This window comes from Bos mutus, chromosome 5 (assembly GCF_027580195.1).
Source record: "Bos mutus isolate GX-2022 chromosome 5, NWIPB_WYAK_1.1, whole genome shotgun sequence".
Lineage (NCBI taxonomy): Eukaryota > Metazoa > Chordata > Mammalia > Artiodactyla > Bovidae > Bos > Bos mutus.
Window position 1 is genome coordinate 106,478,378 of NC_091621.1, and position 27,109 is coordinate 106,505,486.

Consider the following 27,109-nt stretch of genomic DNA (forward strand, 5'->3'; position numbering starts at 1 on the left):
CCTGACCTGAGAAGACCCCCTATGTACTCTGGACACCACGTTGTCACTGCTGGCGTCAAGTTCATTGGTTCAGGGATGGCGCCTTACTTTCTCTCTAGCCCCAGTGCTTGTGGAACGAAACTGAAAGGAAACCAATCTATCTTGAACCATCCAATATAACCCAGAGTACACTGTTTTAGACTTCTTCTTTGAATCCTCAGTGGGAAAGGCTAAGAAATGAATGAAGGAAGGAACAGATGAACTGCATAAATAACATCATTCTCTGGAGATTTCCCAGGTGATAGCTCAGTTGGTAAAGAATCTGCCTGCACTGCGGGAGACCTGGGTTCGATCCCTGGGTTGGGAAGATCCGCTGGAGATGGGATAGGCTACCCACTCCACTATTCTGGCCTGGAGCCAAGAGTTAGACACGAAGGAGTGACTTTCGCTTTCACCTTCCAGTGGCTAAGCTTCCACATTCCCAATGCAGAGAACATACGTTCAAGCCCTGGTCAGGGAACCAGATCCCATGTGCCGCAACTAAGACCCAGCACAGTCAAATACATAAATACTTTTTAAATTAAAGTAATACTAATAACATCACTATCTGAGGAAAGGATAACTAACACCTGGCTTGGTGAGCAGGCTACAGCCGTGACACGCAGTGCGGCAGCTGAAGGCCACAGAAACCCGAGTGCCTGGCCCAGAGGCCTGAGAACAGACAGCCCCCAGCTCGTGGCATTTGATCGACAAGGGGCACCTGACTGCACGCGAACCATGTGCAGCTTATCGGCCACTTTCCGGTCAAGATAGCCAGGCTGCTCCTGCCCCTCTACGAGGTTTTAAAATAACAATGTTGTCCTTGTAAAAGGAGCAAAGGTTCAGATGAAAATTTGGAAACTAAGCAAAAAATATCCAGAAAAACATTACAGTCCTAACATCCAGAGGTAATACCGCTGATATCCTGGTGCGTTTTTTCTAGTCTTTTCTCTGTACGCACACACACGCACCTGTTTCATTGTCCTTCCGTTAACGTGTGTGTGCTTTACAGAATTGGGATCGTACTCTACATGTGGTTTGGTACCCTGCTTCAATCTTTTAATATTTGATCATGAACTTTCCTCATGTCCCTAAATATACTTCCACTAAAAACTTGTTTGGGGATCTTCCCCAGTGGCTCAGCAGGTAAAGAATCCACTTGCAGTGCAGGAGACACAGGAGACGTGGGTTCCATCCCTGGGTTGGGAAGATCCCCTGGAGGAGGAAGTGTCAACCCTCTCCAGTATTCTTGCCTGGAGATTTCCATGGACAGAGGAGCCTGGTGGGCTATGGTCCGTGGGTCACAAAGAGTCAGACAAGACTGAGTGACTAACACAAAAACATGCTTCATGGCTGCGTGATATTTCCTGTGTTGTCGTTCAGTCACTCGGTCGTGTCCGACTCTCTGTGACCCCATGAACTGCAGCACGCCAGGTTTCTCTGTCCTTCACCAGCTCCCGGAGCTTTCTCAAACTCATGTCCATCGAGTCAGTGATGCCATCCAGGCATCTCGTCCTCTGTCATCCCCTTCTCCTGCCTTCAATCTTTCCCAGCATCAGGATATTTTCCAGTGAATCAGCTATTCGCTTCAGGTGGCCAAAGTATTGGAGTTGCAGCTTCAGCATCAGTCCTTCCAATGAATATTCAAGGTTGATTTCCTTTAGGATTTAGGATTGACTGGTTTGATCTCTCTGCAGTCCAAGGGACTCTCAAGAGTCTTCTTTCAGCAGCACAAAAGCATCAATTCTTTGGCTCTCAGCCTTCTTTATTTCATGTGTTATAAGTCCCATATCACTGAGCACTTCTTTCCCATTTTTTTTCCTTTTTTAAGGCATAATTTACACACAGTAAAATGCACCCTGTTTAGTGTATAATTTGACAAATTCATCTAGTCATGTAACCATCACCACAATCAAGATGTAGAACTGTCCCCTCACCCCTCAGATTTCTCCCTGCTCCACTGTAATCAACCCCTCCTTGTATTTCCAGCCCCCGGAAACCACTGATGTTTTATTTCCATAGTTTTGACTTTTCCAGAACGTCATATGAATAGAATCATACAACATACAGCCTTTTGAGATTGTCTTATCTTTCACTTCACATGATTCATCTGAAATCCATCTGCATGGTTACATGGATCGATACTTTATTTCTACTTACTGTGAGCAGTTCCCATTGAGTGGATGTGCCATGGTTTGCCAGTCCAACTGAAGGATATTTGGCTGTTTCTCTAGTTTCTGATGATTACAAATAAATGTGTTATAAACGTTCATGTATAGGTTTGCAAGTATAGGTTTTTGTGTTAATGTAAGTTTTCATTTCACTTTTCAATTATTTTTTATAATATTGTAATGTTATAAATATTACAGTAATGAGGCTGTATATTGTCACCCTGCTTATTTAACTCGTATGCAGAATACATCATGTGGAATGCTGGGCTGGATGAAGCACATCTCAGATGTGCAGATGACACCACCCTTATGGCAGAAAGTGAAGAGGAACTGAAGAGCCTCTTGATGAAAGTGAAAGAGGAGAGTGAAAAAGCTGGCTTAAAACTCAACACTCAGACAACTAAGATCATGACATCCGGTCCTATCACTTCATGGCAAATAGATGGAGAAGCAATGGAAACAGTGACAGACTTTATTTTCTTGGGCTCTAAAATCACTGCAGGTGGTGACTGCAGCCATGAAATTAAAAGACACTGGCTCCTTGGAAGGAAAGTTATGACCAACTTAGACAGCATATTAAAAAGCAGATACATTGCTTTGCCAACAAAGGTCCACCTAGTCAAAGCCATGGTTTTTCCAGTAGTCATGTATGGATGTGAGAGTTGGACTATAAAGAGAGCTGAGCACCAAAGAATTGATGCTTTTAAACTATGGTGTTGGAGAACTCTTGAGAGTTCCTTGGACTGCAAGGAGATCCAATCAGTCCATCCTAAAGGAAATCAGTCCTGAATATTCATTGGAAGGACTGATGCTGAAGCTGAAACTCCAATACTTTGGCCACCTGATGTGAAGAACTGACTCATTGGAAAAGACCCTGATGCTGGGAGGATTGGGGACAGGAGGAGGAGAGGACAGAGGATGAGATGATTGGATGGCATCACTGACTCGACGGACATGAGTTTGAGTAAGCTTCGGGAGTTGGTGATCGACAGGGAAGCCTGGTGTGCTACAGTCCATGGGGTCACACAGAGTCAGACACGACTGAGTGACTGAACTGACTGAGGATTTCAAATCATTTAACCCATTAAAGGAGGTAATGGCATCAGCTTAAATTTTTATTTAAAAAAAATCAATCAAGGGGAATCCCCTGGCAATCTATTCGATAGGAATCTGTGCTTCTACTGAAGACAGCACAGGTTCCATCCCTGATATGGGAACTAAGATCCTGTAAGCTGTGCAGTGTGGCAAAAAAAAACCCAAAGGACACTTCTGTGAATTTCCAAAAGTGTGAAATCAAGAAGGACCCTACAGGGTCCTCCTGGGTACAAAAGCCCCTCCGTGTCCCCTGTTTCTTGTTTGTGAAAAACAAGTTTAGTTTCCCAGGACTTCCCTGAGTTCCAAAGACCAGACTCAAGCATCTAGTCATTAAGGAGATGAGGGAATGCAGAAACAAAGGAGAAGCAGTCAAAAAACTAACTCATCAATAAAGCAGAGACCTAGTTCCTCCTCACAACAATTATCATAACAATCTGATGCATATCTTTGAGTTGTTCTGCAGAAACTAAGACCCGGCCCCTCTCCCCACCCACCCCAGGTGGAGGATGTTGATGACATGCTGACCCCAGACTGGTTGGAAGAAGGTTCCTGAATCATTACCCTGTTAACTCACCACCAACCAATCAGAAGGAAGCCCATGAGCTGAAACCCTCACCTGAATGTTGTCTTTAAAACCTATTCCCTTGTTACTCTGCGACACAGGGAGCTAAACCCAGTGCTCTGTGACAACCTAGAGGGGTAGGATGGGGTGGTAGGTGGGAAGGAGGTTCAAGAGGGAGGGAAAGATTTGTATACCTATGATTGATTCATGTCGATGTACGGCAGAAACTAAGACACGATATTGTAAAGCAATGATCCTCCAATTAAAAATAAATGAGTTTATTAATTAAAAAAACAAACAAACAAACATTCCCTGAAAGCCACTGAAGAGTCTAGGCCTTTGAGCATGAGCTGCTCATTCTCCTTGCTTGGTGCCTGCAATAAAGGCTGTGCTTTCCTTCCCCACAGCCCAGTATCAGTTTGCCATGGCAGGCAAGCAGACTAAAGTCTCTTCAGTAACAAGTGCACTGCCTGAGCATATAGAAGTTGGTGGAAATCAGATAAGCCTGCTCCTGATTCCATGAAGTCATGTTCAAAAGTATCTGCCCTGTACAGAAATGGCATGTCGAAGAGCCAGTGTTCGCTTTGTAAAGAAAAAAATACGCTGCCTGCCATTCCAGTGCTACAAGGCTCAAGCCAGTACCCACTGCGGTCACCCTCCGACAGTGCACTGAGGGGGGATTCAGAATGGAGACCAGCAGAAAGCATGTGCTTTGGATACTGGCCCCTAGATAGTTAAGATACACAAGTAAGGAAACACTTCAGAGACTGCAGATTCTTGTGTCTTCCCATAAAGAGAAAAGTGCTAAAATCATTGAGTTGTCTGTTATTTGTGATTTGCAATGATCTTTGGATGTTCAATGACCACTTTTTCTGGGGAAAAAAAAAAAATCATATATATATCCAGGCTCCTCCCTTACCTCTTTGAAACAGTACCTCAAGGTAATGTGAGAGGTCGTCTCCTGGGCTACCGTCCTCAGTAAGGCACTGAACAAACGCCACTCGCAGCTCTTATGTTGTGCCTTTGTAAGTCAGCGATTTGTTCTCAGCACAAACGAAAGTCCACAGGGGCAATGATAAGGTCTGTGCTTATTCTCACTTTGTGATCCATCATATGACTGTCTAAGCATGTCTAGTTTTTCCTAGAGTGGCACTGGGCTTTCAGCAAGGTCCTGTTCAACGGAATAAACTGAATATTGGGTTGGCCAAAAAGCATGCATGCACGCTCATTCATGCCTGACTCTGCAACCTCAGGGATTGAACCCGCATCTTTTGTGTCTCCTGCATTGAGCAGGCAGATTCTTCACCAACTGTGCCACCTGGGAAGTTGAAGTTGAAGCCTAAGTCACTCAGCCATGTGCAACTCTTTGTGAGCCCATGGACTGTAGCCTGCCAGTCTCCTCTGTCCATGGGATTCTCCAGGCAAGAATACTAGAGTGCATAGCCATTCCCTTCTCCACAGGATCTTCCTGACCCAGGGATCGAACCTGTATCTCTTGTGTCTCCTGCACTGAGCAGGCAGTTTCTTTACCAACTATACCACCTGGAAAGCCCCTGGCCAAAAAGATCATTGGAGTTTTTCCATAAGATGTTACCTGGCTACAGGTAACATGGCTGTTATGTTACCTGTGAGTAAACCAGATGTGAACATCTGGTATACCATGGCATACCAGGCTCTCTTCATAAAAGGTAGAGAGCAAGGACAGTACCCAGAAGGCAATGTGGACCTGTCTATTGACTGGGCCCTTCTATTTCTCTCAGATCTGAAGCAATGAATTTCTGCCTAGACTCTTTTGAGAGCATGAGGACTTCCTATCCTCTTCAGGATTTGGGATTACTGAATTCGGCTTCTAACCCTGGCAGCTGTGGCTCTTTGCCTATAGCCCAAGGAAAACTGAATTTGATGCTTTTGCTTTCTAGGAGAGAAGGAAGTGGGTGGGCTTCTATGTCCATGCACCAAAAGTTGGATCCTTGCCCAGCAAGCGGTTTCTTTCCGTATCTCTTGTCTCCATCTTTCTTGTGAAGAAAGACTTCTGATGGAGGTTTTATAGAAAAGACGTTGTGAATGAAGACAGTAAGCTCTCTTTGTTTATGAGGCCTCTAGCTATTCTAAACTGACATGCTAGTGCACGCTTGGCCTCGAAGAATTCATTAAACTTTTCACTGATTTCCTTTTGCCCACCTGTATGGCAGCCACCTCTTTCCCCTGTTCTTCGCCAAAGGTGACAGCGTTCTGTGTTCCCTCTGTCTTGGGGAGGTGCGTCTCTCTTTGGAGTTCTGTGTGCTTGCTTGCTTTGCAACCCTAGTTCTCTGATGGGCTCAAGTTATAATTTTAAACGTTATCCAGCCGTTTCTCATTATTATGCTGAATCACATTCTTCTCAGCTTTCTACATTCTAAGCCTTTTCCACACATCCTTACTGAATATATTCTATGTGTCAGGCTTTGTTTTAGGTGCTGGGGATAGAAAGATAGACACAATACATCTGATCTCAAAAACTTACACTCAGTTGAGAGGAGTATGACATATTAAGGCATAAGGTGTAATAATGAATGAACACTTAAGCGGATGAGAAAAAACACTGATGATATTTTTTTTTCCCTTAGTCCTTTTATGCCTCAGTTAGTGTAGATACTGTCTACATTTCATTGTACATTTTTTTCTTCTCAGAGTACACAATACCCTGAATCTGATACATAACTTGGTAAGAAGTTATTCTCATCAGAAAGGGTATCCTGTGTCGGGCCAAACCAGTACCTAAGGACACAAAGTTCAGGGACTTCAGCAGTGTTGTTGTTGTTCAGTTATTAAGTTGTGTCTGACTCTTTGTGACCCCATAGACTGGAGCCCGCCAGGTCCTCGGTCCATGGGATTCTCCAGTAAGAATCCTGGAGTGGGTTGCCATTTTCTCCTCCAGATCTTCCCGACTCAGGGATCAAACTTGTCTCCTGCATTGACAGGCAGATTCTTTACCACTGAGCCATCAGGGAAGTAGTACTTTGATTCAATACAAGGAAGAACTTTCAGTCAGAGCTGAAACTTACTGCAAAAGTAACTTACTGTTCTGGAAGGTGATATATTTCCCTTCCTTGGAATACTTCCAGCCCTGCAAGCTTCCAACTTCCCTGAGGGTATCTAACCAGACTGGCTGAGAGAACACACCTCTCGGAGCCTCAAAAGCAGAAAGACAACTGCTCAAGCCTTTCCCTGGGTTCACTGGGAGGCTGCTTTCCTGCACTGCCCAGCACTGATTCCCCAGCCCTAACCCCATGGTAGGGAGGAGCAGCCCAGCTTCAGAGAAGTGATCTGACCAAGATCGCAAAGCTGGGAGGGAGCTGGCTGAACCGGGCCTGGACTCCAAAACCTGTTATCTTTGTCCTCACCTTCAGGCGACACTTACCTAGTGGCTCCAACCCACTAAGCCAAAGAGATGCCCTTCCCCAAGCGCTTAAACTCTCCAGGTAGTAATGTCAGCCAAAGGGTAGGAAAAAGCCAGCTTCTCTTCTTGTCTGCTTTCATCATATAAGACCAATAAGCATCTTTTGCCTCAGGAGAATTGTTATCTCTCACTGATTTACCCTGACACGGAATAATGAACTGGTTCAAAATCAGGAAGGGAGTACAACAAGGCTGGATATTGTCACTCTGCTTATCCAACGTATCTGCAGAGTTCAGTTCAGTCACTCAGTCGTGTCCAACTCTTTACGACCCCATGTACTACCGCACACCAGGCTTCCCTGTCCGTCACCAACTCCTGGAGCTTGCTCAAACTCATGTCCATTGAGTCGGTGATGCCATCTAACCATCTCATCCTCTGTCCTCCCCTTCTCCTCCTGCCTTCAATCTTTCCCAGCATCAGGGTCTTTTCCAATGAGTCAGTTCTTCGCATCAGGTGGCCAAAGTATTGCAGTTTCAGCTTCAGCATCAGTCCTTCCAATGAATATTCAGGACTGATTTCCTTTAGGATGGACTAGTTTGATCTCCTTGCAGTCCAAGGGACTCTCAAAAGTCTTCTCCAACACCACAGTTCAAAAGCATCAATTCTTCGGGGCTCAGCTTTCTTTACATTCCAACTCTCACATCCGTACACGACTATACATGCAGAGTCAGTCAGTTCAGTTCAGTCGCTCAGTCGTGTCCAACTCTTTGCAACCCTATGAATCGCGGCATGCCAGGCCTCCCTGTCCATCACCAACTCCCAGAGTTCACTCAGACTCACGTCCATCGAGTCAGTGATGCCATCCAGCCATCTCATCCTCTGTCGTCCCCTTTTCCTCCTGCCCCCAATCCCTCCCAGCATCAGAGTCTTTTCCAATGAGTCAACTCTTTGCATGAGGTGGCCAAAGTACTGGAGTTTCAGCTTTAGCATCATTCCTTCCAAAGAAATCCCAGGGCTGATCTCCTTCAGAATGGACTGGTTGGATCTCCTTGCAGTCCAAGGGACTCTCAAGAGTCTTCTCCAACAGCACAGTTCAAAAGCATCAATTCTTCGGCACTCAGCTTTCTTCACTGCCGGGGACCAGCCCCGGCTGATCCAGGGTATTCGAAGCGGGGACGGCGTCGGCGAGGATCAGGAAACAACTGCTTAATTAAACGTTAATTAAGGATATAAAAAGTAATAGAATGAGGATAGCTCAGTGAGGAAATTCAGTGGAGAAAAGAGGCTGAGTAGCTTGGTTTACGCGGGAGACCAATAAAACTTCAAGACAAGAAGTTTACACCACTTACGTAGGCCGCAGGCGTCCTGCCGTTCTCCCGAAGGAGAGGAGACACTGAGGCCTCCCCGGTCGGATCTTAGAAGCCCAGGCATAATTAGTAAGCATGGTGGGTTCCGCGCTCCAGATGGACACTCAGCCGAAGTGAGAGAGAGAGCAACATGGGGAGACCAAGTTTCGGTGAACAAGGCCCGCACTTTATTTTCCAAAGTAGTTTTTATACCTTAAGTTGTGCATAGAGGATAATGGAGGAAGGGGTAGAGTCATGCAAGGACAGCAGTTCCTGATCCTAATCAAAGCCAGACTTTCAAACTTATCATATGCAAAAGTTCAGGTGATTTACATCATCTTCTGGCCAGGAGGCCTGTTAACATTTTAAGAAACTTATTTTTCTCTAAAGGTGATTATTCCAAAGTCAAGAGCCACCCTCCAAAAGCATTAGACAAAGTTGCATTCCTATAGGGCAAAGGTGTGGTGGGCTCAATCAAGAAAAGAATTAACTCAAGGGTCCAAGGTTACAAACATTAAAGCTACTACTTACACCAATTATATTAATCAATACACTGCCAGGGACACAGCAGGTAAGGGATATGGAGACTTAGCAGCAAACATTGGCCCAATAAGTGAAAAACCCTTCACCAATACAATTTCTAATCAATCTTTTAACTACTCAAAGGAATCTGTGTTTAGACAGTTTAGAACATCTCCTGCCTCTCACAGTTGGGAGGCTCTGAGCAATCACATGTGGCTCAGAGAAGAACCTATTCAGGCAGGCTAGAGGATTTCCAAAGGAGTTTGTAGGTTGAAACACTGTCACACCCAGGAATTATTAACTGGAGCTGTAAGCTAACTCTTTTTTCAGAGAGAGGTAGTGGGGGACAGCCCCCCGTAAAGTCAGAGGTATAGGTGAAAGCACAAAGCAGAAAGTAGGCAGACTCTGGTTTTGGGGGTAGATGCTCGAGAATTTCCAGGGGGACTCCTGAGGCTCGATCCCGCCTTTGCATATGCCGAGCCTCCTTCCTCATGACCTTTGTCATAGGCGGAGTTCCTCACGCTGGCTCCCGGCAGTGATAGAATTCCAGTTGAGCTATTCCAGATCCTGAAAGATGATGCTGTGGAAAGTGCTGCACTCAATACACAATATGCACTCAATATGCAATATGCCGGCTCTCGGCACTTCACAGTCCAACTCTCACATCCATACGTGACCACTGGAAAAACCAGTGATGTACATGCAGAGTACATCATGTGAAATGCCAGGCTGGATAAAGCACAAACTGGAATCAAGATTGCCAGGAGAAATATGAATAACCTCAGATATTCAGATGACACCACCCTTATGGCAGAAAGTGAAGAGGAACTAAAAAGTCTCTTGATGAAAGTGAAAGAGAAGAGTGAAAAAGTTGGCTTAAAGCTCAACATTCAGAAAACTAAGATCATGGCATCTGGTCCCATTACTTCATGGCAAATAGATTGGGAAAAATGGAAACGGTGACAGACCATTTTCTTGGGCTCCAAAATCACTGAGGATGGTGACTGCAGCCATGAAATTAAAAGATGCTTGCTCCTTGGAAGAGAAGCCATGACATAGAGTATTAAAAAGCAGAGACAGGCTTTGTTCTCATGCTCGCTGCCGGGGTCGGAGGTCAGAGTGAGTGTCTCGCAGGCTGGAGAAGGAAGATGGTGGTGCAGTCGAGCGTTATGCAGGAGGAAATTAAGAAGGAGCCAGAGAAGCCCATCGATCAGAAGACCTGCCCGCTGCTCCTGCGCGTCTTCACCACCAACAATGGCCGCCACCACCGCATGGACGAGTTCTCCCGCAGAAACCTGCCGTCCAGCGAGCTGCAGATCTACACTTGGATGGATGCAACCTTAAAAGAATCGACTAGTTTAGTAAAAGAAGTCTACCCAGAAGCCAGAAAAAAAGGCACACACTTCAATTTTGCAATTGTTTTTACGGATCTTAAAAGGCCTGGCTATCGAGTAAAGGAGATTGGCAGCACCATGTCTGGGACAAAGGGGACTGATGACTCCACGACCCTGCAGTCGCAGAAGTTCCAAATAGGAGACTATCTGGACATAGTGGTCACTCCTCCAAATCAGGCACCATCTCCTTCAGGGCGCATGAGACCGTATTAAATTGTACTTGCTTTTTCTTGAATTTATTTTCCAGTCAGTTATGTAAAATAAACTTTCACTTCTTCCTCCCCTCCTTATTGCCATTAAGCCTTTAAACTCTATAAACAAATTGTAATGCATCCATTTAGGAATTAGATTTGGCTTTGCTATGGTATGTTAATAGAAAATCCAAATATTTCAAGTTCTTCTGTAAAATATGAAAAGTGCTCTTAGCATTCTATGTAAAACTGTATTGTTAAATATATGTTGCAATCATCCTGGAAAAAAAAAAAAAAAAAAGAAGAGACATTACTTTCCCAACAAAGGTCTATATAGTCAAAGGTATGGTTTTTCCAATAGTCATGTATGGGTTTGAGAGTTGGGCCATAAATAAGGCTGAATGCTGAAGAATTGATGCTTTCGAACTGTGGTGTTGAAGAAGACTCTTGAGAGTCCCTTGGACAGCAAGGAGATCAAACCAGTCAATCCTAAAGGAAATCAACACTGAATATTCATTAGAAGGACTGAAGCTCCAATACTTTGGCCACCTGCTGAGAAAAGCTGACTCATTAGAAAAGACCCTGATGCTGGAAAAGATTGAAGGTAGGAGGAGAAGGGGGCAGCAGAGGATGAGATGGTTGCATGGCATCGCCAACTCAGTGGACATGAGTCTGAGCAAATTCCAGGAAAGCGTGAAGGACAGGGAAGCCTGGCCGTGCTGCAGTCCATGGGGTTGCAAAGAGTCGGACACGACTTAGCTACTGAACAATAACTGATATACCCAAAGTGAAGTCGCTCAGTCGTGTCCGACTTTTTGCGACCCCATGGACTGTAGCCTGCCAGGTTCCTCTGTCCATGGGGTTTTCCAGGCAAGAGTACTGGAGGCAAGTGGCAAAGGAGAAAACTTGCAGGGCGAGGGCCTCCCTTCCGTCTCCCGATACCCGAGGGCAGGATTTTCTCTAGTCACCTTTTAACATAATTATTTATTTTGCCCCAAGCTAAAGCTGAGGCCTGGGTGGGAAGCGTCCTGTGGCAAAACTGCTTTTCTTAAAGTATCAGTACCAGTTTCGCTACCGGACGTTTCCCACCCAGGCCTCAGCTTTAGCTTGGGGCAAAATAAATAAATATGTTAAAAGGCGACTAGAGAAAATCCTGCCCTCGGGCATCGGGAGACGGAAGGGAGGCCCTCGCCCTGCAAGTTTTCTCCTTTGCCACTTGGAGTGGCAGGTTCTGCCGCCTGACTGTGGCCGAGGAAGGAGTGCGTCATCCGAGGCGGTGGTGCCTCGGGCAGCCGTGAGCGCCCGCATAAACCTGGCCCAGGTCGGCCTGAGACAAGCACCGCCCAGAGACAAAGCCAGGTAGGGCCCTGGAGGCTTGCGAGCTTCCCTGCGCATGCGCGTGCCGCTCCGGGGCGGGGCTTAAGAGAGCGGCGCGTGCGCTGCGGCGGTGGGCGGGGCCAGGGCGGGGCCGTCGAGAGGCGGGGTCTGATCTTCCCGGGCAGCCCCGCCCCTCGGTCGGCGTCTACCCCCCGGAGGCTGCAACCGCTGCAGCTCTGCCCTTCCCGGTTGGCGGGGCCAGCTGCGCCCCGGTTCTTGGGTGATCATGGGGGACCCCAGCAAGCAAGACATCCTGACCATCTTCAAGCGCCTCCGCTCGGTGCCCACCAACAAGGTAACGGCCGCCAGGAGTGTTCAGGCTCGCCTGGCATCCCTGCGGGATCCCGCGGGCGGCCCCTACGGCGCCAGTGGCCGCGGCCGCGGGGAGGAGGAGCCGGCCCGGCCTGTGTGACACGTCGCACTGTACGGCCGCAAAGGCTGGGCCTGGCCTGGGTCCCGTCGGTGCGCTGCCTTCCCCGCTTCAGCAAGGGAGAGGGGGGCAGGGGGCGCACGCTTAGGTCCAAGGCTGGGTGGACACCTGGGAAGTCCTGGGGGCGGGAGGCGGGAGCATCTGGGGGTCCCAGGGGCGTATGGGGCCTGGGAGCTTACGGGGAGGCAAAGGGGGCTTTGAGGGGGCTGCAGAGTGGACACTTGAGTTCCTGAGAGAACTAGGGGCGAGCTTGGGGACCTGAGAGAGGGCTGGAGGGGAGGGGGGCTCCCGCGATTGGGGGCGGACCCCGCAGGCCACCTGTGACCCAGCCAGGAAGCATGCACCGGGTCAGAAACTCCAGCTGGTAGCTCTGGGCAAGCTGAGCATGCCCCCTCCCCACCTTCGAGCTCACCTCTGAGTCTCCCCAGAGGCTCCAGTTGGAGGCTGGTTGGTGCTGTGTCCTTTGGTGGGAGCCTCAATCTCCGTGTCTCATGAAGCTGCTAAGTAGTTGCTGCTAAGTGACTTGGAGCTCTTAACTCTTGCTAAGAAAGCCCAGCACAGACCCTTTCCCTTCCTTCCCTTTGGGTGTCCTTGGAGATTGGGGTTTTCCTTTTTTTCTTCATCTCAGGGGCCGTTTCCCACCCCTATGACTCTTAGCACTTATTGCGACTGGCTAGAGATGGATGACACATCAGGCTAAAGTGATACCTCGGTGAGGATCACAGGTTGGCGTGGAACCTGGCCAGTGCAAAGGGCGGTCATGTCAGCATGGACTCTCCCCTCTTCTCCGTGACTGTTCTGCCTGGCCCCCACTGCCACCTCCAGAGTGAACAGCTGTTAAGCAGCATGGTCATGAGCCTCGACAGGGTGGCACAGAAAGTCCCAGAGTTTTACAACATGTAGATGTCTTTCAGTCCAGGTGGAGGGGAGCCAGTATTTTTACAGCCTAAGAGAAATACGAAAGGAAGCCATTTATTGGAGGTGGTATCTGACGAATGTAAGAAAGACCGGAGGAGAAAGGTTCCAGGAATTCTCCAGTGCCGATTTCTTTGCTGTTTTCTTGATTTTCAAATTTCCGTGAATCTGTTTATAAAGAGTGGTTGCTGTAAACTAGACGAGATAAGGATCTAGAGTTAGCAGAGTAGAAACCATATATTTTTGTCTGCTTTATCTCAGAAACACAACATATGTTCTCATTGACTGAACTCATCAACAGGAAGGTGCCCCTTTTAAATAAGAAGTCAGTGTCTTTATACCAAGAACGCTTTTGAAGGACATGTGTGGGCTTGCCTATAAATTGTTGTCCAGACCCCATGACTTCCTGTCACTTTGGGCAGATTACTTGACCATTTTGTGTGCCTTTTTTCCTCATCTGAAAATGGGGCATGAGCCGGGTCTAATTCAGAGAGTTATTGTGAGGATTAAATAAGAAAATCCAAGAAAAACACTTAGAGTAGTACCTGTATATATTGGCCAGCGATACATATCAGCTATTTTTGTTATTATCATTTTAATTATGAACAACACACCTGTAAAAAATTTATATTCTGTAGTAGGGTTAATAAAAGTATTGAGCAAAATTAGTTTGTGGTAGTGTTCCACAGTATGGTGCTATGTTCCTTGACTAAGACTTTTTATTTATTTGAGTGTTAGTAATAAACAGTGTCAGACTTTATGTTTTTGGGCTCCAAAATCACTGCAGATGGTGACTGCAGCCATGAAATTAAAAGACGCTTACTCCTTGGAAGAAAAGTTATGACTAACCTAGATAGCATATTGAAAAGCAGAGACATTACTTTGCCAACAAATGTCCTTCTAGTCAAGGCTATGGTTTTTCCAGTGGTCATGTATGGATGTGAGAGTTGGACTGTGAAGAAAGCTGAGCGCCGAAGAATTGATGCTTTTGAACTGTGGTGTTGGAGTAGACTCTTGAGAGTCCCTTGGACTGCAAGGAGATCCAACCAGTCCATCCTAAAGGAGATCAGCCCTGGGTGTTCTTTGGAAGGACTGATCCTAAAGCTGAAACTCCAGTACTTTGGCCACCTCGTGAGAAGAGTTGACTCATTGGAAAAGACTCTGATGCTGGGAGGGATTGGGGGCAGGAGGAGAAGGGGACGACAGAGGATGAGATGGCTGGATTGCATCACCGACTCAATGGATGTGAGTTTGAGTGAACTCTAGGAGTTGGTGATGGACAGGAAGGCCTGGTGTGCTGCGATTCATGGGGTCACAAAGAGTTGGACACTACTGAGTGACTGAACTGAACTGAACTGAACAAACCATTGGGCTTCTCTTGTGGCTCAGCTGGTAAAGAATGCGCCCGCAATGCGGGAGACCTGGGTTCAATCCCTGGGTTGGGAAGATCCCCTGGAGAAGGGAAAGGCTACCCACTCCAGCATTCTGGCCTGGAGAATTCCATGGACTGGATAGACCATGGGGTGGCAAAGAGAATAAACCATAGGGCTTCCCAGGTGGCGCTAGTGGTAAAGAACTGCCTGCCAAGGCAGAAGACATAAGTTTCCAAGACGCAGTTTCCATCCCTGGGTCAGGAAGATCCCCTGGAGGAGAGCATGGCAACCCACTCCAGTGTTCTTGCCTGGAGAAGCCCATGGACAGAGGAGCCTGGTGGGCTATGGTCCATCGGGTTGCACAGAGTTGAACACAACTGAAGCGACTCAGCATGCACACACGCACAATAAACCTTTACCTAAGCAAAGATGGAAACTAGTTATAATGATGTGGAAGAATTAATAAGCATTTTTAAAATGAGAAGGTTAAAAAGAGCTCTACAGGAAAGGCACTTAAAAACACTTTGGTTTATTTTTAGAATGTGGCATCCAACTGCTCCCTCTCTGTGTATGGTGAATATTTACTCTGGATCAAAGGTTTGCCTCAAAGGGTCAGTTTTCTAGTTTGTGAAATCCTTCCCATCTCAGCTGTTCCTTGATGTTACATTGATTGTTTGAGTTATTCATTCAACAAATACCAGTTAAGCACCTGCAGTGTGCGTGCCGGGCACTGCAAAGCACTGAGGATGCGCCGATGGGAAACGCACAGGTTGCTGCCTTTTTGGAGCTAGTGGCCCAGTGTCTAGAGGACAGATCAAGGGCTGCCTGGCCTGGAGAGAGGCAGCACAGTGAAGGGATGAAGACTGCGCTCGAGGGCAGACTGCCTGTCCGGGGTCTCATCCCTGGGATACTACTTCCTGGCTATGGCCCTTCACTTCATATTTCCTTAGTTTTCTCTAACATGGGGATAAGACTGGCTTTATAAACTTTGCAGGGAACTTGAAACATGCAAAGTGAACATGGAGGGCTCTTGTTGGAAAAGTATTAAGAATTTCAAGATGGCACAGCAGAGCATTAACCACTCATGGGCCCTTCTGCGTGCCATGCAGGGCCCCGTGTGAGTGAATGCATGGATCACACACGCCCAGAAGCTGGCCCTGATGGGGATAAGAAACGTGCCTTCTTATACAGTTGTTAGAAAGATTCCGTTGACCAGCAACAATGCCTGGCATGGAACGTATTAGCTGTGATTTCTGTAGTAATTATTATTCTCACACAAGGCAAAACGAACTGCTAGTCCAAAATTAGTTTTATTACCATGAAAGCTGATATTTTGTTTAGAAAACCATATGTCCACTTTGATTTGTTACTGTTGTTCTAAGTCACGTCCAACTCTTTGTGACCCCATGGACTGCAGCACTCCAGGCTTCCCTGTCCTCCACCATCTCCCAGAGTTTGCTCAAATTCATGTCCGTTGAGTCAGTAGTGCCATTCAACTGTCCATCCTGTCGTCCCCTTCTCCTCCTGCCTTCAATCTTTCCCAGAATCAGGGTCTTTTCCAATGCGTTGGCTCTTTGCCTCAGGTGGCCAAAGTATTAGAGCTTCAGCTTCAGCATCAAGTCCTTCCAATGAAAATTCAGGGTTGATTTCCTTTAGGATTGACCGGTCTGATCTCCTTGTTGTCCAAAGGACTCTCAAGAGTTTTCTCCAAGACCACAATTCAAAAGCATCGATTCTTTGGCATTTTGGTTTACGGTTGCATATCAAAGCACAGTGGAGTCCCCGTTCCAGCAGGAGAACCAAGGCAGCACTTGCGAGAGCCAGGCTGGGATTTCTAGCTGCCCTCTGACTTCAGCCTCCCTAGGTCACAGTCTTGGCTCAGGAGCTCTTCGACCACCTGTGTTTGCATTTGGTCCGTGCTTTGTATCAGGCTCAACGCTCAGAGCTCAGCTCAAGCGAGCAAGGCCCCAGCTCTCATGGAGCTACCTTCTTAGTTGGTAGGTCAGGAAGATGCTGAGGCCGCTTGTTAGAAGCCCTGATGCTGTCTTTTCACAGCCAGCCTTGCAACTACCTTGGGGGTGGTTTTCGGCCTTGCCTGCTCTGGGCTGTGTGCTCCCAGCCTCTGGGTCCTCTCCCTGCACAGGGCCATTTCCCGCAGAGGCTTTTGCCACTTACTGCCCTTTTAGACTATTCTTGATGTCCCAAATGCCACTTGTACCCTGTCTAGAAAACTTTGCATCCTATCCTTGCGTTCTGAGGTTCAGCATTGTAACTAGTGCTGTCTTCCCCGCTAGGACTCCTAGACTGCTGTGAGCTTCACAGGCCACCTTTGTGCGTCACTCCACGTGTGCCGGGGGCTTCCCCATAGTGGCAGCTGTTGGCTGAGTGAATGAGGAATCACAGTGGCCTCTTGCAGGGGGATGGCACCTTTGGCAGAGTCGGTCCCACTGTGTGGCAGCCCACTAGAGGGGATTCCTTACTCTAATGGCCGTTACCCCGGGGCACCTTCATTTTCATGTCCTGGGTGGTCCTGCTGCTGCTAAGTCGCTTTAGTTGTGTCCGACTCTGTACGAACCCATAGATGGCAGCCCACCAGGCTTCCCCGTCCCTGGGATTCTCCAGGCAAGAACACTGGAGTGGGTTGCCATTTCCTTCTCCAATGCATGAAAGTGAAAAGTGAAAGTGAAGTTGCTCAGTCGTGTCCGACTCTTCTCGACCCCATGGACTGCAGCCCACCAGGCTCCTCCGTCCATGGGATTCTCTAGGCAAAAGTACTGGAGTGGGGTGCCTTGCCTTCTCCATGGGTGGTCCTAGTGGTAAGGATTCTGCCTGCCAATGCTGGAGACAAGTTTGATCCTTGGGTCGGGAAGATCCCCTGGAGGAGGGCCTGGCGGCCCACTCTGGTATTCCTGCCTGGAGAATCTCCATGGACAGAAGAGCCTGGCGGGCTCCAGTCCATGGGATCGCAAAGAGCCAGACAGGACTGAAGCGGCTTAACGTGCACGCGTTTGTCCTACATTAGTGGCCTGTTGGGGGGAAGGGGGAGGGACTCAGCAAGTGTTTGTGGACTCAGTGCCACGGTCCATTTCTTAATACCTTAGGCTCTGCCGCGGCGTCTGGCATACAGCAGGCAATCAACAAACACCGAAGTGGATGACTGGTGTCTCTCATGTCAGCTGTCACCCTCACCACTATTCCCATAGGCTTCATGTGAACCTGTCACCGTGAAGGGCTTTGGAAAATCCACGTGTGTTTTCATGTATTGCCCTCAAGAGGCCAGAAGCCAGATCTGTCTTCTTGGTTAAAGTTGGAACAACCTTCACAGAGGGGGCTCTGCCTGACAAGCATATCTGAAATTTGGGAGCTTTTAAAAAAACCTCCTATTCATGGAGTTTTTACTGTTCTGTTGTTCTGGTTTTAATTCATTACAAATATTAATTCCATGACAAGCACTGTGTATTTTAGAATACTCTTATGTCTCATTATTAGATGAAGAATGTTTGACTCCAGTCAGTGTTGAGAGGGCTGGCAATAATTTTTGAGCTGGTGCTATTTTCTACAAATTGGTCATTTGATTAATATATTTACTGAATGCTTAGTGTGGGTATGTCACTATTTTTCAGGCTCAGTGGGAGATAAAAAAATACACAGAAAACATTGATTGAGCTCTCACCATTCTGGGCTGTGTGCTGATGAGGGAGGAGGGGTCCCTAGGACCCCGTAGGAGTGCCAGGCACCCTCTGTGCAGGAGGGGGCATGCTCCGTGGGCGTGAGCTGTGTGTCTGTTATAAAAATGGCCTGCAGAGAGTGGAGGGGGCGGAGGTGGTGAAGGACACAGCGTTCCACGCAGCGATAGCTCTCTGGATCAGTGTCCACTGCAGAACTCAGCATCTTAAAACAACAAACACAACTTGTCTCACACAGCTTTTGAAGGCCAGGAATCTGCGGGGAGAGGGGGCTCAGCTGGTGAAAATATGGGTTTCTTTTTTTCTTTCCTGGAAAACAATACTATTATTAGTGGAATTCTTAACAGTCCTGTTGTTGCGACTCTAATCAGTAGTGTTAATTTCCATGACAAGCACTGTGTCTGTGCTCCTGTTATCAGATAAAGAATGTTGACTTGCGTCATCATTGAGGCTGGCAGGTTCAGGGCCTCTCACGAGGCTGCAGCCACTGAAGGCCGGGGCCTCTACTCCAGGCTCACCCACTTGGCGGGCAGCCGGCCTCTGCTTCCCACTGGCTGGCTGTTGGACTGAAGGCCTCGGTTCCTCCCCACGTGGGTCTCTCCACTAGGCTGCCCAGTGACCTCTGGACATGGCAGCTGCTGTCCCCCAGAGCCAGGGATCCAGGGGAGAGGGAGCCGGAGAGAGAAAGGAAGCTGCAGGGCCTTTTAGGACCGAACTGGGAAATGACGCAGTAGCATGTCATTTGCCGTATCATTGGTCACACAAGTCTCCTGAGCTGAGTGAGGCTGGAGATTACATGAGGGTTTAGGACCAGGATTTGGGATTCCCTGGTGGCTCAGATGGTAAAGCATCTGCCAAAGCATCTGCCCACAATGCGAGAGACCTGGGTTCGATCCCTGGGTCAGAAAGATCCCCTGGAGAAGTGAAGTGAAGTGAAAGTCGCTCAGTCGTGTCTGACTGACTTTGCGACCCCATGGACTATATGGTCCATGGAATTCTCTAGTCCAGAATACTGGAGTGAGTAGCCTTTCCCTTCTCCAGGGGATCTTCCCAACCCAGGGATTGAACCTAGGTCTCCCACATTGCAAATGGATTCTTTACCAGCTGAGCCACAAGGGAAGCCCCACCCTGGAGAAGGAAATGGCAACCCACTCCAGTACTCTTGCCTAGAAAATTCCATGGATGGAGGAGGCCTGGTGGGCTACAGTCCATAGGGTTGCAAAGAGTCGGACACAACTGAGTGACTTCACTTCAGTTAGGACCAGGAGGGCAGGATCCCAGGGGCATCTTGGAGTCTGGCTACCACGCTCTCGGCCTCCTCTGGCTGAGGAGGAAAGAAACATGCATGAACGCCTGCCATCTAGTGGAGAGCAGGGGACCATAAGGCGTTGGGTGTTTCCCCAGGATGTTCCTGTCTAGCGTTTGTTCATGCGATGGGGCAGGAGCCCTGTTGACGCTTCATGCATGCGTCATATTTGAGATGATAAACACATCTGAGTTCACTACACATACCGCCGAGTGTTATAATAACCTGTATGTGTGCTTCAACTCTTTGTGACCCAATGGACCGTAGTCCACCAGGCTCCTCTGTCCATGGGATTTTCCCAGCAAGAAATACCGGAGTGGGTTGCCGTTTCCTCCTCCAGGGGATCTTCCCGACCCAGAGGTGGAATTCGTGTCTCCTGCATCTCCCACCCTACAGGCAGATGCTTTACCACTGAGCCACCAGGGACGTGTTATAATAGATATACAGTAATATGTAATTTATTATGTAATTAATGCATTGTATTAATATTTATATTTATATATAATATGTGTAATATAATAATATCATCATAAATGAAGTAGAAATTTGAGCCTTTTTTAAAAAAATCGAGGTGAGATATTTTCTAATAGCCAGTTTGTTTATTTATTTATTTTTGGCTGTACCGCACTGCTTGTGGGGTCTTAGTTCCTGACCAGGGCTTGAACCCAGGCCCCAGTAATGAAAGCACTGAGTCCTTATCACTGCACCACCAAGGAATTCCCTCTAATAATCAGTTTAAATTGTGAGGCTTAAGCAGTTTTCAAGCCAAATCCTGTTATCATCCTATAGGATGGCTGATCTGGCAAATAAGAATCAATTGGTGACTGAGTGTTGAACTTTTCTTTCAGGTGTGTTTTGACTGTGGTGCCAAGAACCCCAGCTGGGCCAGCATCACCTACGGGGTATTCCTGTGCATCGACTGCTCAGGGGGCCACCGGTCCCTGGGCGTCCACCTGAGTTTCATCCGGTAAGGGGGCCTCTCTCCTGGGGGGCGGGGGTGAGTACAACATTCCACGGGCCTCTCTCCCCGTTTCCTTTATGTTTGCTTTGCCATCAAGTAACAAGAGAGTAGATTGAGTCACGGAGATTTAAGTCTATGGGTAACTGAGTACACTGGGGAAATGCGTAATTTTCTATTCAGTTGCTGTTCTGTAGAGCCCGGCCCAAGAGCCGAGGCAGTGGTGTTGAAGACACAGTCAGTGTCTAGGGTCTGAGGCAGCGTCTCAGGGTCTGGGGTCCTTTTCCTTTGCTGCTCTTGTTGAGTCTCTCAGTCGTGTCCGACTCTGCGACCCCACGGACTGCAGCACGCCAGGCCTCCCTGTCCTTCACCCTCTCCTGGAGTTTGCTCAAGCTCATGTCCATCGAGTCGGTGATACCATCCAACCATCTCATCCTCTGTCGCCCCACTTTCCTTTTTTGTCTTCTGATAATGAGCAGCACATGGGAGTCTTGCTCTGACCCCTCCTGGGAGAAGGGGGGTTCTGTCTGTCCATCACTCCTTCAGCTTTAGTTACTTAAGTCAGGGAGCACATAATTTCAGAGCATCTATCAGTTTCCCGTCTTGTCTTTTCTTTTTCCTTAGATGCAGGATATTTTTAACACACTCTCCGGTCCTCGTATCTTTTTTAAATGTGGAGGGATGTGGTTGCCAGGGCAAGTTTATCTGCGTGTACTTTTCCCCCCGGGTCGATTGTCACCAGGTAACACATGGTGACCTACTCTGCCCAGAGCTCGAGATGCCCAGACTCTGTGTGCAATTGGCTGTCTTCCTCTCTGCTCGGCCCCGCCCAGCGGAGCGGGCCCTCCCTTTTCCCCACCACCCAACACACTGCCACTGTAAACCATCCCAGGAAACGAGGTGGCTTTCTGACGTGTCCCCAGCTGAGGGAAGGGCTGACTGAGAGCCTGACGAGACTGGGCAGCAGGGTCTCTTTGGGCTGTTGCAGGTTTAATCACCACCCTTGGAAAAGTTAGATAAATATAACCGGGTGAATCACAATGCTTGTACATGATTCAAAAACAGCCATTAAGGGAAAAAAAAAATCTCTGTACATATAACTGAGGGCAGCAGTCGAGGGTTTGGGCAGGAGAAAGTCAAGGATGATAAGGGTATTTAAGGATGTTTTTTTTCAGAGGTGGAGGGCTGCTCTTTAAACATTTTTCATTGATTTAAAAAAAAAATTCCTATCATGGTGTTATTATTAACCCAGACCTCAGGGGGGCGCTCCAGAGCAGGGGAACTGAAAGTCTTTCTCAGCCTTCAAAGTGAATTTCTTAAATAGTTTTGAGAAAAAATCAGTAATCAGCTTAAATACATTTCAGTGATCTGCCACAAGTTAGTTGAATGCAACAGGGGGAAAAAAAAAGCCCAAATTGTGAACTAACTAGGGTGATCCCCAAGGACACTTAATGTTTTCATCTCAGATATAAGATAACTTTATATTTCATTTGCCTTGCACATTCTTAAATGTGCTAAATAGATGTGTATTCCTCACCTTGGCATAACTATATATCCTCTAGATTTACTGAGGGTACAGAAGGCAGAGAAGGGAACTTTGTAAAAAAGAAGAAGAAAGCTAAAGAATAGAACTCTACAACAAAAATTTAATTTCTAAAATGGATGCCAAAGTAGAAGAGATAGTGAGAGAAAACTATATGCGTTTTCAGTAAAACTACAAACACCAAAAAAGGTACTAGCAACATGAAAACCCCAGGGAAACAAACAAAATCACTCTATAGGTGAACCCTTGCTGTACCTTCCTCCCAACACCTGAGTTCTGTGAAACCACCCAGCTGTCACTTTTTTCCTCTTAGCAATGTGACATTGATTTGTCATTATTAGAATTCAGAGGTCTGCTTAATGAACTCTTAATAAATGAAAGTTATCAATCCTTGACCTTTTCCCCCTGGAATTCTCGGTATGTGGTTAAACTGCTAAAAAAGTATCTTCAAGGTTCTGTGACTATAAAATAAAAATAAAAGATTAAGGCTGGGTGGCTTGGGAAGTCTGAGCAGATTTGGGTTCTGCCCTGCCTGCACAAAAAAAAAAAAAAAATTACAAACATTAGTTCATTGGGAAAAAAGAATCCAAACAGTCCTAGAGTGGGAAGTGAAAGTCCCTCCTCTAGAACTCCCTTCCCTCTTTCTCTCCCTCTGCGAACCGGCCACACATCACATGCGTGCGCACACGCGCGCACACACACACACACACACACACACACACACATAAAGTCCCATTTCCTGGGCATGAACATATTAACAGTTTGGCATGGGTAGAATGTTTATTTAATAAGAGCTGTGTTTTGGGTTTTTTTAAAGTAGAATTTCAAGTCAATACATTTGCAAAGGAAAAAATCATGAACTCTGGCTTTTGCCAAGCAAAAAGGGAAAGGGAGGTTAGGCATCTGCGGAAGTGGCCAACTGCTCCGGGAGCCACCAGCAGAATGGACCTGGCGGTGTGGCCCTGCCCCTCCCCACCCCCACCCCAGGCCCAGAGCTCTCCCCCCAGGGCCTGCGACACCAAGTCTCCCCGCGCTCCTCTCTGGCTCTGTTTCTTCTCTAGTTCACCATCAAGTGTTTGACAAGCCATGAGAGGTGCAGGGGGTCTCAGCCTTAAGTCCCCGTTGTTGGGCTGCGGCTACAAATACAACGTAAATAGTAAGATGGTCTGTACAGAGCACTGATAGAAACAGCGTCTCCTTCTGCTTGGAAAATTCGGCAAAGTTTAAGCAGAAGGTAGCAGTCGCAGCGAACTTCAAAGGCCTGGTCCGATTTTGGTAACGGAGAGACAAGGAGGGCAGCACTCGGACAGTAAGAAAAAGTCTAGAGGGACTTCTCTGGTGGTCTGGCGGCCAAGACTGTGCTCCCAGTGCAGGGGGCCCAGGTTCAACCCCTGCCGGGAACTGGATCCCACAGGTCACAGCTAAGAGGCTTCCCTGGTGGCTCGGTGGTAAAGAATCGGCCTGCAATGCAGGAGACATGGGCTGGATCCCAGGGTCAGGAAGATCCTCCGGAGAAGAGAAATGGCAACCCACTGCAGTATTCTTGCCTGGGAAGTCCCACGGACAGGAGAGCCTGACCGGCTGCAGTTCATGGGGTCGCAAGAGTCGGACGTGAGTTAGTGACTAAATCACCACCGCCGCCACTGCAACTAAGACCCATAGCAGCCAAATAAATAAGCAAAAGAAAAGGTGTAGAGACGGGAAAAAAGTGAAATGTCTGGTAGCTAGTTTTTAAAGCATAGGAAAATGAAGAGATGTTAGATTCAGAGGGGAAGGTCTCTGTGACCTTGGCAGGGTCTTGATTGACTGCCAGGCTGGGAGCTGAAACTTTATACTCCTGAGGCCCATGAGGGGTGCACTCGGGAGGGGAAGAGTGACGTGGGCCTGGGCACAGTGGGCGCCCCCGAGGTTCACGAGGCAGTGCTGGGTGGGCCCTGAGAGTGAGGATGCTGGAGCTTGGCTGCCGGGGGTCTGAATCCTGCTGCCATCCCTTACAAGCTCCGGGTGTGCTCCTTACCTCTCTGTGTCTCCATCTCCTTCCCTTGAAAGTGGAGACAAGAAGGCTTATAGTCTTCCTAGGGCTTTGGCAGGAGTGAGCAAATGAACTCGCATGGATCCTGGCATGTGGCAAGCCGCCAGCTTGTTGACAGTGATCAGATCTGAATTATCTGGGTGCCGGCTTAGTGGATGCAAGAGGAGAACCTTTTTATGATGTTAGCTTAGAAAGGCAACACCTCTCATGACCTTGAATTAGCCCATCAAGCCAGTTATAAACAAATGGCTGCCTGAAAGCCGTTGCTGGGCTTGTCTGTGAGAGTCTAGATTACTAGTTATGGTGTAATTTACTCCACTTAAAATTTTTGATTCCATGATAACTTTGTCATGTTTATTTGTGAGATTCATTCTGATTTCATAAGGTTCTGAAATCCATTTAAATGCTCTACTTACAAAAAAAAAAAAAAAAAAGAACACTGGCTACAGCAGGCATCAGTGAAACTAATTCATGCAATTTTTAAGACAGTTATGTTGACATATGAGGATTACAGAAGTTGTGGGAAACCTGTTTTTTCATTGACCTGATTTGTTAACAGAAGCTATTTTGTTGAAGTGACACTAATTCTCCAACTTCTCTTGCTTTCCTTGCTTTACTTTTTATTAGCACTGTCATAGACTCTTGTCTTTTCCACTTCTCTTAATCTAAATTAAAGGTGAGATACAGCCTACAGGGAGTCATCTCCTCCTATAGGAATGGGAACTGACAAGCAGTTCGAGCGGCCTCTTAAGGTTGACTATATTCAGAGTCCAGTACCATCAACCTTTTATTTTGAAATTCCAATGTTAGCAGAGAAAATCTCTGTCAGGTCAGTTTAAACACAATCAATTCTTACTTTTATTTCTAAGAAATATAGATATAGAAATATTTGGCTTGGGGACTTCCCTGGTGGTTCAGTGGTTAAAACTCCGAGTTTCCAGTGCAAGGGGTGCGGGTTTGATTCCTGGTCCAGGAACTAAGATCCCACATGCTATGAGGTGCAGCAAAAAATAGATAAATAAAATACAAACACCTTTGTATGAAAAAAATGAAATACTCGGTGTTTTTTTTTAAAAGATAGTTTACGATTAAAAGTTGTGAGGCAGGTTAGCAAATCTGAGTACTTATAGCCTCAATTTTAGGACTTTTAAAAATATTTAAAGCGAGGTACCTATTATGTGCCTGTGCTAGGAGTTGAGAGAAAAATATGGGGTGTTCCTGTCCTCTGGAGCTTGCTGCTTATAACAGTGTGACAGAGTCACCACAGTGATGGTGGTGGTGATGGTGGTGCTGGTGGTGCTGGTGGTGCTGGTGACTATAATGATGGTGTGCTGGTGATGCTGATGGTGATGGTGGTGGTGTTGGTGGTGCTGGTGGTGCTGGTGGTGATGGTGGTGATGGTGGTGCTGTTGGTGATGATGGTGGTGATGATGGTGATGCTGGTGGTGATGGTGGTGCTGGTGGTGATGGTGGTGCTGTTGGTGATGATGCTGGTGCTGGTGGTGATGGTGGTGCTGTTGGTGATGATGGTGGTGATGATGGTGGTGCTGGTGATGGTGGTGATGGTGATGATGATGGTGGTGATGGTGGTGACAGCGATGCTGTGACTATAATGATGGTGGCATGAGAATTTTAGCCATATGGTATTGACCATGAGCCAGCACCTTTCCAATATTAGCTTATTTAATTTCTATAAGAGTGAAATAGATACCACTATAATTATCCCTACTGTACAGATGAGGAAAGTAAGATGCAGAGGTTGAGTGATTTCCCCAAGGCCATGCAGCTTGTAATGACAGAGTAGAGATTTGCACTTTAAAGCTCCCTCCAGAGGTTGTGCTGTTGACTGCCACCTTGCGTCCCAGGAGGTGGGGATGGCACCTAACTCAACCTGGGGGAATTCATGAAAATGTGGTGACTAAGCAAGATCTTTCAGAGAAAGAATTTCAGAACAATATACATAATTTAATCACCTTGCTTGGTATTCAGATTCCAAAGAAAGACTTTTTTTTTGTCTTTATAAGAAATCTGTTTCTTATAAAGTAGGGTTTAATTTTTTACTTTTCATATGTTACCATGAAGTCAGTTTGTCCTATGCATATTTAATAATAATATGTATTAGTATTAATCTTAAGGTAGCTATTGGCTTCAAAATAACATCCTAATATTTACAAAAGTTAAATGATACCAATAGGCAGAGAAATAAGAGAAACAGGAAAGGCAGCATAAAAGGATATTTTCTGATGAATATGGAGCTTCTTTTCTTTCTACCTTGCCCATTTAGTAAAGGATGGAGGTTCAACCTGTACCCGTTTCAAAATGCCCACGTTCCTTACCAGTTAGTGTGGGAAAAGCTGGTGTTGAATGTGGGGACGGCCTGTTTTTTGCTCATGTCTATGGATTCAATAGGAAGATTTCTCATATTGTCTACAGTGATCACTTGGTAAATTCTTATAGTTAGGGCCTATAGTTCCTGCTTTTGCCTTGCTCTTAGATTATAAACACGTCAGGTACAACGTACGGTGGCGATAGGAGGCACACAGTTTTCGCTTCAGCAACATTAAATCCTGGGTTTTCTCCCCTCCCTGATGGTCGTGATGTTGAGTGGGTCCCTTCTACTTGATAAGACTGTGAGCATCCTCCAGGCTGCTGTTAAGGGTCAAACTGGACAAATCAATAGCTGACCTGGAAAAACTCCAAACAGTACATCGCTTTTCAGAGCCTTGGCTTCTAGGAAGGGTGAGAGGGTCCAGAAGCAGTTTGTACCGACTGTCCTTCACCCGGGAGCCCCAGCATCCCAGAAGCATGTGT

At 47.0% G+C, this 27,109-nt stretch overlaps 1 protein-coding gene and 1 pseudogene across 2 annotated transcripts in view; both read left to right on the plus strand.

Annotated features, from left to right (window-relative positions):
- Positions 1–9,734: 9,734 nt before the first annotated feature.
- LOC102279949 (histone deacetylase complex subunit SAP18 pseudogene) lies at positions 9,735–10,915 on the plus strand (annotated as a pseudogene).
- Positions 10,916–12,180: 1,265 nt separating this feature from the next.
- The window catches only part of ARFGAP3 (ARF GTPase activating protein 3), a 51,328-nt gene continuing 36,399 nt past the window's right edge, over positions 12,181–27,109 (plus strand). Inside the window, exons 1-2 of one of the 2 annotated variants that reach the window (XM_070371485.1) lie at positions 12,181–12,350; positions 20,614–20,732. In XM_070371485.1, coding sequence (XP_070227586.1) covers positions 12,282–12,350; positions 20,614–20,732 — 188 coding nt within the window. In that variant the 5' untranslated portion in view covers positions 12,181–12,281. The remainder of the gene's footprint in view (positions 12,351–20,613; positions 20,733–27,109) is intronic. The other variant, XM_005901967.2, reaches the window with a different exon arrangement.